At 42.0% G+C, this 13,879-nt stretch overlaps 1 protein-coding gene across 2 annotated transcripts; it reads left to right on the forward strand.

The window, feature by feature from the left end:
• Positions 1-909: 909 nt before the first annotated feature.
• Ifit3 (interferon induced protein with tetratricopeptide repeats 3) lies at positions 910-13,584 on the forward strand. Of its 2 annotated transcripts, XM_070021154.1 has the most exons (3): positions 910-1,079; positions 4,819-4,938; positions 11,681-13,584. In XM_070021154.1, the coding sequence occupies exons 2-3, from the start codon at positions 4,907-4,909 to the stop codon at positions 13,113-13,115; spliced, it is 1,467 nt and encodes a 488-aa protein (XP_069877255.1). In that variant the 5' UTR covers positions 910-1,079; positions 4,819-4,906; the 3' UTR covers positions 13,116-13,584. The 2 variants fall into 2 exon arrangements, with proteins under 2 accessions (XP_069877255.1, XP_069877256.1); XM_070021155.1 differs by lacking the exon at positions 4,819-4,938.
• The last annotated feature ends 295 nt before the right edge of the window (positions 13,585-13,879 follow it).

The raw sequence follows: 13,879 nt of genomic DNA on the forward strand, positions 1-13,879 counted from the left end.
AACATTAGCCAGGCACCAGTGACTCACACCCTTAATCCTAGCTACTCAGGAGGCTGAGATCTGAGGATTGAGGTTCAAAGTTAGCTGGAGCAGAAAGGTCCCCTTAAACTTTTATCACCAATCAATCCCTCGAAAATGGGAAGTGCAACTGTGGCTCAAAGTGGTAGAGCACTAGCCATGAGCAACAAAAAAAAGAGCTCAGGGACAATGCCCAGGCCCAGAATTTAAGCCCCAGGATGACAACAACAACAACAACAACAAAGAGTAACATTACTTCTTTAGAGTTCAAAACATAAATGAATAAATTTATATCTATCATTCATTCAGCAATTATGACTAGGTGGATAGATAGATACATAGATGCATAGATACATAGATAATTACCATTTTAGAGCTGGGTGATTACCAACTAGATTTAGAGCTAAATAATCATCATTTCAGAGGCAAACTACTGAAAGATAACTCCTTCTGATATTTAACTTCCTAAATCACGTGGGGGTTTAGTGGTAACTGAAACTCAGTGATTCTATTGTGGGAAAATTCCAGAGTTCATAATGTGAATAGAGAAATTTAAATCCAGATCTCAGGTTGCAAACTGTCTCCCTCAAGTAAATGTACTAAGTGCAATTATTTATTTTTCAAAAAAATATTTTGAGATATTCTTTCACATCCTGCTGTCCCCCAAATCCCTCGGTACTCTATTAACAACACTGTATCACTCCCCCAACCAAAGGCTGGCCTCTTGGGAGAGTGCCTTCTACCCCCACTGCAGTTTCACAGTTGGAGAGTTGAGCAGTGCCTGTGACTCAGCCAATGCTGGTTTCAACCACAAGTTTCCTTTTCCTCCTCTGGATGATTTCATACCAGTTTCACTTTCTAGTTTCCTCTTCCCCTTCACAAAAGCAACTAACTGCAGAGAAACGGAAAACGGAAAAGCATCTGCTGGTACACTACCTCCTCCTTTCCACCTTATATAGTCCCTCCTGCTTGCACTGGAGACAGAAGGAGAGTTTCTGAAGAAGGAACCTGCCTGGTCCCCTGTGTTTCACAACTGCAGAGAAGCAAATCGCAGTCATGAGGTTAGTCCAAATGATTCTTGTTCTCCTTCGCAAATTGTAAACTGAACCTCTCACTGGGCAGTAAAGTTCCTACATTGTGCTTTTGCTTACAGATTCAACAGATCTGTGTTAGCTTGGACCTGAATTCACCAATTACTTATTTATCTTCTATTTTAATAGTTTTTTCTAATGTACATGTTTAGGCTTCCTGATATTCTAGTAGAGGAGCTAATAACTGGGAAAAAGGGGAGGCTTCAGAGGAGGTGCAAAATTTGCCAACTGAAAGCTAGCCCTAAAGCTCTTATTCTGATGGACTTTTATATTATTGCCTTGTTTGAAATGGTTAAATCAGTGACTTTTTTCTTCTGATTTTAAAAGGAAGTAGCAAATATTGGGAGAAACACTGCAGTTCAATACTGCAAACTGAAATGTTCAGTTCACTCTCACATAGGAAAGTTTAAGAAAAAATTCTTACAGATAAATGATTTAAAAAAAAAATCTCACATGGGCCAGGTACCAAGGATTCATTCTTATAATCTTGGCTACTTAGGAGGCTGAAATCTAAGGACTGAAGTTTGAAGCTAGCCAAGACAGAAAAGTCTATGAGACTCTTATTTCCAATTAACCAGCAAAAAGCTAAAAGTAGAGTTGTAGCTGAAGTGGTAGAGCACCTACTTTGAGTGAATAAAACAAGCAAGAGTGGGAGTCCCTGAGTTCAAACCTTTGTACCAGCATGTGCACACACACACACACACACACACACACACACACACACACACACACACACACACACACACACACACACACCTCATATGACAATAAAACTCAAAGTTAATTTTTATTGTTATGGCCAATGTTAAAAAGCAATACAAAGTAAGGTTGCCCCTGAAACATAATGATTTTATCTCTGATGCAATATTGGTCTAATCTCTCATTATGGGAAGTAGAAGATAACTAAAGATGGTGGGGATGGAGTAGGGGACAACATGGAATCTTTGGAGGTGGCAGGAATAGTCTACAGAGAGTTTGTATGAATCTAGGTGCAGCGTGTAGTTTGTAAAGTATAATCTTAGCAAACTTGATGCTTTTATTTATTGTTTTTTTTTGGGGGGGTCCGGTCATGGGGCCTGAACTCTGGGCCTGGGCACTGTCCCTCAGCTCTTCAGCTTGAGGCTAGTGCTCTACCACTTGAGCAACAGCACCACTTCCAGCTTTTTTCTTTTTGCTTATGTGGTGCTGAGGAATCGAACCCAGGGCCTCAGGCATGCAAGGCAAGTGCTCTACCACTGAGCCACCTTTCCAGCCCCAACTTGATGCTTTTATATACATACACACCAGCTAGAGTTCTGTCATTGGTAGTGCTTCAGCAACAACCAAGAGAAAATTCGTCTTTTTCATCAAACACCTAGGGGAATGTCTAAGTGGTAAATTGCTCAGCAATAGGTCCCTATTAGCCACTTTGAGAGTAAAGAAAAGGAGACTGGCTGCCCCCCCCCCCCAAGGACTTCAAGTACTCTTCAAGATCAAAATTGAAGATGTCCAAGTGAAATAAATTCACTGTCAACTACCTCGGGTTACCTTTTCCTATAGAATGGCCTGTTTTTGTTCTTTTTTAATGATGTTAATTATGGCTGTATGAGTGGAGTTGATGAGAAGGCAGACCTTTGTCCTGTGGTTTGGTGGCCTGCCTACTACAGGAGCCTATCTTTGGGCATCCAGAGCCACCCATATGAGGATGTCTGAGGGGACTTTCTGGATCACATTGGCTGAAGCACAAATCAAGGTGTTCCACCAGAACACAGGCAGATTTGGCTGTTCCTTCCAAGCAATTCTAAAAGTTTCCAAAAGGGAACAATCACCTGGGAACACGCCTAGCCATGGGTGTCTATGAGCCCTCTAGACACCCTCTGAAGAACTCGCACAAAGCTTCCTCAAATTGTGGACTTCACTGTGGGCTCAGAGATCAAAATCTGTCTAATTTAGTCAAAACTGGACTTAGTCATTCATGCAGTTTTATTTCTTGTCTGTTTTTCATTTAGCATGGAATAGCCTAGGGATACAGGGAAGTGGAAAGGGAGAATGGGGAAGGATCAGGAGCTTACAGAGGGCCCAGAGGGAGTGCGTGCTCAGGTCCATTCAAACCCAATCTGGTCATTGAACACTGGGGCCTAGAGAGAAAAAAAAGCAGCAACTTTATTAGAAATGTGGATGGTTGTGGATGTCTGTGTAAGGTGTTACTGCTCAGCAAATGTGTTTAGCACTAAAAACTCCCAGGCTAAGAGAGGTCACTTTGACCTTGCTTGTTCAGAACTAGATTACATATCTCAGCCATGATTATCTTATTGATCTACTAGACCCTCAGGTGAACTCTAAACAGGGAGAATATGTCATTGTGCTCTGCAGATGCCCTGTACCACAATCAACTCCACTGTTCTAACTAGACGCCTGAAATCCTGCTTGAGTACATCTGAAATAAGAAGGGGGGAATTTGTTTTTTCAGTCAATCGTGGGGCTTGAACTTTTAGTGGCACTGTGGCTCAAAGATACTTCCGTCTACACATTAAAATTTGAGAACTGGTATATTGCAGAAATGATACCAGTGTCTCAGTTCCTCATCCTTTATATTTACAAAATGCCTCCTGTAGTGTCAGTGTGTAAATATGAGAAGAGGAAGCCAGAGATGTGGCAGGGAGAGATGGTAGGAAGGATAGTGACATAAAGCAAAGTGACCCATCCAGCAGGTTCAGTTATTCGTTAGACTCGAGGAGCCACCTCCTAAGAACCATGGGGGTGAGAGAGAAACGAGACCAAGCGCATAAAGAAAGACAAAGTCAGTCTGAGTCGCGTCAAGGTCTGCTTTATTGAGCTCAGGGTAGGGTTTTTATACCCACAGGGGCGGTGGGAAGGGGAAGAATGAAAAAATTTTGCAGAAACAAGGGTGAGAAGTCCCGGGGTCAGGGATGGGTCATGCTTTTCCTTTGGCCGTCGTGCTAATCTTAAAGGTATCTCCTGTGATTTCTCTAAGAGACATTTATGGTTAGCCAGGTGCCATTTGCTTAGGGCTGGAGATAAGAGAAAGTTTATGGTTAGTCAAATGTTGTCTGCTTAGGGCTGGAGGAATCTTATCTTTCCATACACTTTCTTGGCTCCCAACAAATCCCCCTTTCTTATTTAGAAAATTGACCATCAATTGTTGGCTGCTCTTTTTAAGGGGGTGACAGAGGCTCTGTTCCTCTAAGAGCCCAGGGTTTTTCTCCGCTCCCGAGCGAGCGTCCTCACTCAGGGAGGGGAGTTTTATAGGCCTTGGCTTGTTTTTTCAGGAGACGGCTTGTGGACATGCATGCCAACCGTCATGCACCAGAGCTTGCCACTCAGGGGTCTTGGGTTTTGGGATCTCGCGGATCCATCCCCCTGCAGTCTTACCTGCACCCTTGATTAGAGCATTTCTTCTTCCTCCCATAGGTGCATCCTCCCCCAAGTGGAAGGGCCTATAGGAGGAGAGGTGAAACTATCCCTTATGGCAATAGGTCTTGCCCGTTGAATGGTCAGAAGTTATGAATAAGAAGAAAGATTTTCTAAGTAAGAAAAAGAAAAGGGGGGCTGTTGCCCACTGGAACAAGCTCACGGCAAAGCACTAATTAAAAGCCTAGGGTAAATCCTCGATCTCAATGCCTTAGTCCGTCATATGGAGGTGATGATGATGAACTTGTATGGGCTTAGAAGACCAGAGATTAATCTGTTATTTAATAAATTTAAACAGGAAAGTCCAAGTCTGGAGTTCTAGCTGCATCTGCAAGAGAAAAGGCATCATCCTCGGGGGGAAGGTTTCCCCTGGGTTGTAGCAAGCCATGCACCTGTTTTATCAACAAATTTTCCAAAGGTAGGTTATGAGAAAACATCCTGTCTTAGTCTACTGGCTACATGCCTTGTTGAGCCAGCCTGTACGGCCTCTGCATGTAGTGCTATCCAGGGTAAGCTCCATAATACTCCCGTCATTGGATGTTTTCTAACTCGATCTCTTACAATGCCAGACTTATTGGCATAAAAACAGCACTTTTCCTGTAAAGTTAAGCAAATGCCACCTCTGTCAGCAGTTAAAAGATCTAAACCTCTGCGATTTTGTAAAACCACCTCAGCTAATGAATCTAACTGATCCTGAAGATCTTTAACAGATTGATAAACTTTAGTAATATCATCAGCTAATTGTTGTGAAAGCTTGGAGTATGAGGAAACAGCAGTGGCTAATCCTGCAGTCCCAGTGCCTAAAGCACCAGCCACTCCAAGTCCTATCAGTAGGGGAATAAATTGTACCACCCTTTTATGTCGGGGAACAAAATAATCAAAGGCAGGAATGGGTACTGGCTCATCTCCGGAAATCAAGTCAATGTCTGGGAGCAAAATAGCTGGAATACAGAGCCCTGTCCAATTTTGGGGAAGTACAGTGTAGGCCATATTATTGCCACAAACAAAAACCTGGCTCTGTTGTGAGCATAGGGAGGCAGAAACATTAATAACATTGTTGCACAGGGAAAAGGAGGATATCCCAACATCAATGTCATGCTACCCAGGGAAGTTTATAACACTCTTTGCAATAAAACAATTAGCGCGGATGATCAAACTGAGGTAGTCACTCTGGGAGGTAAGGGTTAGGGAATCTACAGTGTTACAGGCTTGTGATTGATTAACACTTGGCCTAGTCTGCTGGGCTCATCAAATGGCCCTTATCTTGAGCCCCCAAATCGGGAATTTTTACACAGGAATGCAGAGGAACATACTCTTTGTTCCTTATCTTGGGTCCCATTTGGCCATTTGGGGAATTTACTTGTTAGCCCTTTATTTACAACTACAGAGCTTGTCCCAGGGCCGACATCTAGACTCCAAAACTTTTTATATATCTCCAGGGAGGGGAAGGGTCAGTGCTAGCGCAAGCAAGTTTACAGAAGCAAAACCAGCAGTTAGCAATTGTAAAATGTAACTCTAATTTTTAATCTTTTATTCCCCCATTTTTATTTGGGCTAATTTTAATCTTAAAATTTAGCAGGTTCTTATCTCAGTCGTACGGGTGTCTCTATATTATCTTGTGAGGTGTCAGTTGTTCTCAATGCTTGGTATTTGGATCTCAGAACTAATAGACGGACTGTGCTGATCTTTTTCTTTTACAAAAGACACCAGTCTGTTGAGTATACAAGGTCCGATTGTAACAAAAATAACAGTACCAGAGCCCCTTACATTTTTTTTCCACCAGTCCTGACTTGTGTATCGTAGTTAACTTAATTTTATACCAGCTTTACTTGTAAGCTCCAATTTGAAGACATACTCATACCATCTGCTATGTACTTAAACTTTTTGAGGTTTGTCTTAAAGACAATCCTTACTTTTTAAATTTTCCCAATTCCCTTTCCAAGGCTTTCTTTACTACCTTTTTTTTTTTTTTTTTTTTTTTTTTTTTTTACAATTCCTTGAGCATCTTTGTGGCTGGAGTTTAAAAACTGCCCAATTTTCCTTTGGCTTGTGGAACCTTTATCTTAGAACAGCCTTAAGGCACCACTGTGATGCAGAAGCTTGCTAGATTTTAAGGCTAAGAGTATTACCTTCATTGATAATACACTCAGGTTATTACCATACCAGAGCCAAACTAGGCTGTGACCATAGAGTGGATTTCCAGTCACTATGCACTGAAGTGCCTAAGGTAAGCAAGCCAGTGATATTCTTGTCCCCAGTATCCACTGTGGGAATAGAGAGGATTTTTGGATATCGCCTAAAAGAATGTCCCATAAGATCTCAGATTTAGCAGCAGTCAACCAGGAAGCAGACTCAGGTGATGGAATCAGGCAGGAGTTCCTCCAGGAGGCTGTCAGGCCGTCTTTACCCATCAGGGTATGCAGCAGCAGCAGCAGCAGCAGCAGCAGCAGCAGCAGGGTCCCTCAGTGGCTCCAAGGGACTGTCACACCTCATGCTGGGCTGTAAATTCCTGCACAGACTGGTTAAGGATACATTGCACAGGCTTGGCAGGCTTTGATCCTGCTGGTTTTTAAGATCTTTAAACAATAGCTCAGGACAATTTACCAAAATCACAACTCTTTTTACTAACCAGATATTTTTGTAAATAGACACAGAAGGCTCAAAAGGCTTAGTCTTGTAGCCATCTCTGACAGATGCAGTCTCCACACCTTGAACACCTACAACAATTAACACTATTCTTTATGCCTTTTTTTTCATCTATTTTGCCTCATTTCTCCAAAATTTCTGACTCTGGACCCTTGATCTTAAAAATGGGGATAGAAGGGCAAAGGTCCATCTTCCGTAACTTCTTCAAGCTGACTTTAGGGGCGTTGATCTTACCTAGCCAGGAACCTATAACTTTAGCCTGTTATACAAAGAGGCTATCAGGGTTAGATGTCATTAAGAACAATATTTAACTTTTGACAACTGCACAGACCTTTTCCCCGGCTACAGCAGTGTAGCTTGTTTAGCACTCTGGTTTGCAAAAGCATCTTCCTAGATGGCTTAGGAATGTGATCTCTAATGATCCCAAATAATGCCTAAGTTACCTTTGCAGGCCTTTAGACAGATAGCAATAGAAACACACTCTCAGGTTTACAAACTTTTTCCTGAGCAGATAAACTTCATGTAACTAGTGTCAGCTCAATTAGAGCTGCCAATTAGAGCTTTTTGGCACATAAAGGGGTTGAGATTTAAACTATCCCCCACATTTTACAACATTAGCTTTTTATTACTATCACAGAGGACTGGCAAGTTCCTGTCCCTTACAAGGTAGATAGTCATGGACATTAGGCATGCTTACAAACTCTTCCCATGACCTCCCGGCTCTGACCAGTTTTGAAGGGCCACAAAATGACTCTAGGATCTGACATTTCTGCCATCCAAGCAGTGGCTTTATTGCCTCTGGATGCTCCTCCATTACTTTTGTCCCACGAGTGTCTTCTCCACATTGGGATAAATGCCTCATTGGCATTTCCCTTTAGCTGGTTGCTGGACTTGAACTCGGGGCCTGAGCACTGTCCCTCAGCTCTACAGCTTAAGGCTAGCACTCTGCCACTTTGAGTCTCGAGCTTGGGGCTTGAGTACTGTCCCCTGACTCTTTAGTCCAGGGCTAGTACTCTGCTGGCTGAATAGAGGTGACAGTCTCACAGGAACCTTTTTGTGCCCGGGCTGGCTTTGAACCAGTTTGCAGATCAATGAGTCTTACAAAAGGCCATTTTACTCCAATTAATAACAACAAGGTGGTCAACATAGAAGTAGCTTTTAAGCATGCTCTTACCTGAAACTTATTAAGAGTCAAAGTTACATCTGACAACTTGTAAGAATCCTCTGTGCTTTGCTCTGGGCTTGCTGGAAACTTAAAAAACCTATAAGAGCAAACTAGAATAGCAATTATTTTGGTAATCCTAATTCTTTCTTTGTGCACTTTGAGGCAAATGTTAAGAACAATTTTACAGTTAAACTTTATATCCAAAAATCCATTTCTAATTTTTTTAAAACCTCTTATTAATCACCTTTACTATTTTATACTTTAGTTTTTATTTGCATTTTGAAAAGATCCCTTGAAATCTTGAGGCCAAGTGTCACTCATTGCCTCTTGGTTGCTTGTTTTAAAACAGACACACATTAAGATTTTTAAACTCAAATGACAATTTTTCCTTAATGCAAGAATTACAGTCACCATCACTAGACTTAACACCTTTATAACTTTTAAAAACATCCTAATTGTAGAACATAATTGAAAGTAAGCCACATTATATAAATAACTTTTTAACCCTCTTTTTAAGGCCTTCCTAATTTTAATGTTAACACATCCAAGGGGAAGTTTTAGCAATACTAATCAGATCATCACATCACTCATTTTAACCACCATGTTTTCAGTGTCTATCTGCAGAGAAAAGAGAGAACAAAGATGGGCCACTCAGCCCCTTCTATGGAATGGGCACACACCCAATCCGACTCTTTAGGGTTAGATGAACTGCATTTGTGCCAGCTTGCCCTCTTTCACCATGCGTGGACTCCTTCCAGGACCTGTCCCACCATGCATGACCAGCTGAACTGCACTTGTGCTTGTTCACCCCTTACCCCTAAAGGTCTTCTGTTGGTTTTTAAGTTTTCCCTTTTTTTATCTCTTGGTTCTCGAATGAAATACACAGTTTTAGATAGACAGAACAAGTAACATCTTTGACGGTGTTAAACTAATCTTGACATTTAAATTTTTAATATTTATCCCCAAATTTTAGCCAAGGGAACTAGATCCCAAACAGCCAATGCATTTTTGTTAAGCCAGATAACTTGGTTACAGTATAAACAGTCTTATGCATTTTAAAACATTAGTCTTTAAAAATATCAGATTTTCTAATTTGCAAGTTAAAGAATCTTTACAAAGCCATTTAAAACAATGCGAAGATTTTTTTGTCAATGTCCAAACCTCATAACTTTTTGAATTTTAAATTTAAACTCACCCAATTGTTACAGCATGATGACAATTTTTATCTTTGAACACGTTCACAGACACACACAAAACACTCACACAGATCTTAAAGCGTGCAAAAATCAAAATCAGTTGTACGTACACCTTTTAAAGTTTTTAAACAAAAATTTAAGACAGTATTTCTTTTAAACCAGGTACCTTTGTTGGGCTTCATTTTCCCAGAGCTTGCTTATCTAGCAAGGCAATTCACTAAGTAGTCTTTTGAATCTCTGTGCAGTTCTCATTCAGCAAGCTGAATCCAGAGTCTGCTGAGTGAGCCTGTCACACTCACCCAAATCTTCCCTACCTCAGAAAACATAAAACGAACACACACACTAAACAGGACAAACAAGTGGCCACAAAGACAAAATCAGGTCTCAGTGAATGGGGCGACATCTCACCACCATTCACTTACCAGGGGACTCAACACCCCTACTCACCTCCGGAGGATTTTTTCTCTTAGATTCCTGCAGACGTTGACCCAGGGGCCTTCCAAGGCAGAGGAGAATTCCCAGTCATCTTGGGGCAAGGGAAAAGAAAAATCCCTAGCGGCCGTCCCCTCAGACTGACAGGTTCTCCCCCACGCTCAGACCCCCTGAACCAAGGCCCAAGGCTGAGATCTAACTCGGGCCACTCGCAGGTGGTCAGTAGCAATTTCATAATTGACAAACAAGCAGGTTCCTAAAACTTGACAATCTGGGCTCGAGCTGTAACTTTTTTCCAGTGATCTAAAGTCAGACTTAAGGGGGTTGTTAGTTGCCGCCCCTTCCCTTTAAGGACAACAAGACAGACAACAGAGACAATTAACACTAAACAGAAACAGAGGAAACCAGACAGGCGCTGCGCAAGGCAGTCGAAGGACTGCAAACAGAAAAGGTAACTTCAGATGGGAGTGGCCATCTGAACATGTTTTTTGTTTATGATAGCCTGAGCCTCTGCCTTATCTATAAATTCAGCCTTCCAGGTTAACTATTGACCTCTGGTCAGGACCAATTGTACAATCTTATTCCATTCATGAGGCAGCAGGTGTCCTCCGTTAAAATCAATAAGCAGGCACCATCTCTTCCCTTTTCTACCTCTTTCAAAATGTCCCTGATAATCCCATAAAAACTAAAAAAAGGCCTCGGGAATTTCTTCTCCTTTAGCCGCTAAATCATTAATATTTTTCCCTACTTTACTCCAGGTAAGAGGATGAATGTCTGGGCCACTCAAAATTAGCCAAGGACATTTTTCCCCGACAAAAAAAAAAAAAAAAATTTTACAAGATCCTTTCTTTTTACTCTTATTCCTCTCTCCCTAAGAGCTTCCTTCATTTCCTTTATAAATAAAGCCTGCTTTTCCCATGGTTGATTGAATGGCAAACTTACCTCAAGACTTCCCACGGTGCACGAGTGATGCGATGTGGGCGTCTCTACCCTTAAATGATTGGGGATCCCCATCTCCAGCGCCGTCGGGTAGGTCACCGCTCCTCGAGCCCCACGTTGGGCGCCACTTGACCCATCCAGCAGGTTCAGTTATTCGTTAGACTCGAGGAGGCACCTCCTAAGAACCATGGGGGTGAGAGAGAAACGAGACCAAGCGCATAAAGAAAGACAAAGTCAGTCTGAGTCACGTCAAGGTCTGCTTTATTGAGCTCGGGGTAGGGTTTTTATACCCACAGGGGCGGTGGGAAGGGGAAGAATGAAAAAATTTTGCAGAAGCAAGGGTGAGAAGTCCCAGGGTCAGGGATAGGTCATGCTTTTCCTTTGGCCGTTGTGCTAATCTTAAAGGTATCTCCTGTGATTTCTCTAAGAGACATTTATGGTTAGCCAGGTGCCATTTGCTTAGGGCTGGAGATAAGAGAAAGTTTATGGTTAGTCAAATGTTGTCTGCTTAGGGCTGGAGGAATTTTATCTTTCCATACACTTTCTTGGCTCCCAACAGCAAAGCTTGCCCAGTTGAGGGCTACTTCAAGGATGGGAAACTGGAAAACATTGCCACAAAGTGAATGCTTCCTAGAATCCTGCTGTTCCTGGTGTGATCAGGAACCAGGAAGGTGGCAAATCCTGAACTATCCTGTGACCAAGTTGACACAGAATATTAACCATCAGAGAGTACAATGATGACAGGTGCCCCTCACAATGACTGTGTGTGTTTTTCTCCACAGTGAGGCCACCAAAAAGTCCCTGGAAAAAATCCTTCCACAGCTGAAGTGCCATTTCACCTGGAAATTATTCAAGGATGCAAATATGCCATGTTATCTAGAAGAAAGAGTCCGTAGCCAGATTGAATTTTTAAACACTGAGCACAAAGCTACAATGTATAACTTCTTAGCCTACATAAAACACCTACATGGAAAGAATGAGGTAGCCCTAAAATGCTTACAGCAGGCTGAAGAGTTAATCCAGCAAGGCCACACTGACCAGGAAGAGATCAGAAGTCTGGTCACGTGGGGTAACTATGCCTGGGTGTACTATCACATGGGCTTATTCTCTGAAGCTCAGACTTATATTGACAAGGTGAAGTGTATATGTGAGAAGTTTTCAAATCCTTACAGCATTGAGTGTCCTGAGATTGACTCTGAGGAAGGATGGACACGACTCAAGTGTGGAAGAAATCAGAGAGCTAAGGTGTGCTTTCAGAGGGCTCTGGAAGAACAGCCCAACAACCCCGAATTTGCCTCAGGACTGGCAATTGCTATGTTCCACCTGAATAGTAAGTCTCAGAAGGAGCCTTGTGATGAAGCTCTGAAGCAGGCCATTGAGCTAAATCCTGATGATCCGTATGTCAAAGTTCTAATGGCCCTGAAACTACAAAAGAGAAATGCAGAGGCCGAAGGAGAACGATTAGTGGAAGAAGCCTTGGGGAAGGACCCTTGCCCAACAAATGTCCTTCTAAAAGCGGTCACATTTTACAGAAAAAAGGGGGACCTAGACAAAGTTATTAATCTGATTGTCAGGACAACAAAATGCCCACCAAATAACAGCCACCTCTATTACCATACTTTGCGCAGCTTCATGGACCTAGTCAAACAAATGCAGGCCCCAGGAGAAGCCAGTGGAAATCAAGAGAAGATGGAGCAACTGGAGGAACTGCTCAGAGACTACATGAAGGAAGCTCTTGAAAAGAGAGCAAGTCTTCTCAATGCACACTTGGGGCTCAATGAGTTCCTAGAAACAGAAGAATGCTGTCAGAATGGATTTAGTAAAGAGCTCCCCAAGGCTGAGACCCTACATTTCCATCTGAGGGATTGCAGCCTTCAAGAGAATCCTGGACAGGCAGGAGACACTGCTGTTCAAAATGGTTTTGAGGGTTTTTCTAGAAGGAAAGACAAACCTGAGAAGGAAGAAAAGAAAAGCCAAGAGCAAAACACAGATACAAACCTACTTCAGCAAGATGCAGGGAGTTCTTGGTATCTGCAAGGATTAGTTCATGAACTGAATGGAGATCTGTTGCAAGCCCTGGCATGTTATGAGAAAGAACTAGGTTATTTGCTTAGGGAGTCCCCCTCAGGCATAGGCAACTTCTTGACAGCATCACAGACTAAAGGTGGCAATGATGATAAGGACCAAGGCCTGGAAGCTTCTCAGGTCCTGGATTGATTCACAGAGGAAGAAGGGAAATGCTGAGAGTAGAAGTGTAGGGTTATGGAGAAGACTTAGAAACCTAGTGTCCCCCCAGTTTGGAATTGTTCATTGTTTTAAAGTACATTTTGCATCATTATTTCATGTTCTTTCTCCCCTGTCCACATAGTCCTATAGTTATCTGGTTAGCTTTAGTTATCAATAATCACTAGTGGAAAGTGCTTTAGGCTTACATGATACTAATTTGTTTTCAGTGTGCATTCACTCACGTAATCTGCATCCCTGCTCCTCTTACCAACAATACTTGGTGACTGTTTACCAACAGTATCTTCAAACTTACTTCCTTAACTCCATTTCCTTCCAGCCTTCTCGGCCAGGATGATTCATGTTTGACCAAACTTGGAATATTTCTTCCATCCTATTCTTGGTTTAACCACGTCATTTATGTGTTTTTTATACTGATTTAACAATAAATGTGTACATGACAGTTATGCTATAATGTAAAATTTTCAACACATAATATAGGTAATGTGTGGCTTGTGTGAATGACTTAAAGCAGTGATATTAATTCTTCATGTTTCCTGTGCTAGGGATGATGGGTAATTACCAAATTATACCATACTTTTGTTTGTTCATTGTTATAGAGCTTGAATTCAGGACCTGGGCACTGTCCCTGAGCTCTTCAGCTCAAAGCTAGTGTTATATTTAGGCCACAGCACCACTTCAGGTTTTCTAGTGGTTACTTAGGAGTACTTATGACTTCTGAAGAGGGAGATAATCCA

Source organism: Dipodomys merriami, unplaced genomic scaffold, assembly GCF_024711535.1.
Source record: "Dipodomys merriami isolate MVZ:Mamm:240054 unplaced genomic scaffold, mDipMer1.0.p SCAF_14, whole genome shotgun sequence".
Taxonomy (NCBI): domain Eukaryota; kingdom Metazoa; phylum Chordata; class Mammalia; order Rodentia; family Heteromyidae; genus Dipodomys; species Dipodomys merriami.

Bases quoted from the DNA above. Each gene is read 5' to 3' on its own strand.
- Ifit3 (XM_070021154.1), top strand. From the start codon at position 4,907: ATGCACCTGTTTTATCAACAAATTTTCCAAAG. The intron at 4,939-11,680 runs GTAGGTTATGAG...TTTTCTCCACAG, and splicing joins TATCAACAAATTTTCCAAAG to TGAGGCCACCAAAAAGTCCC.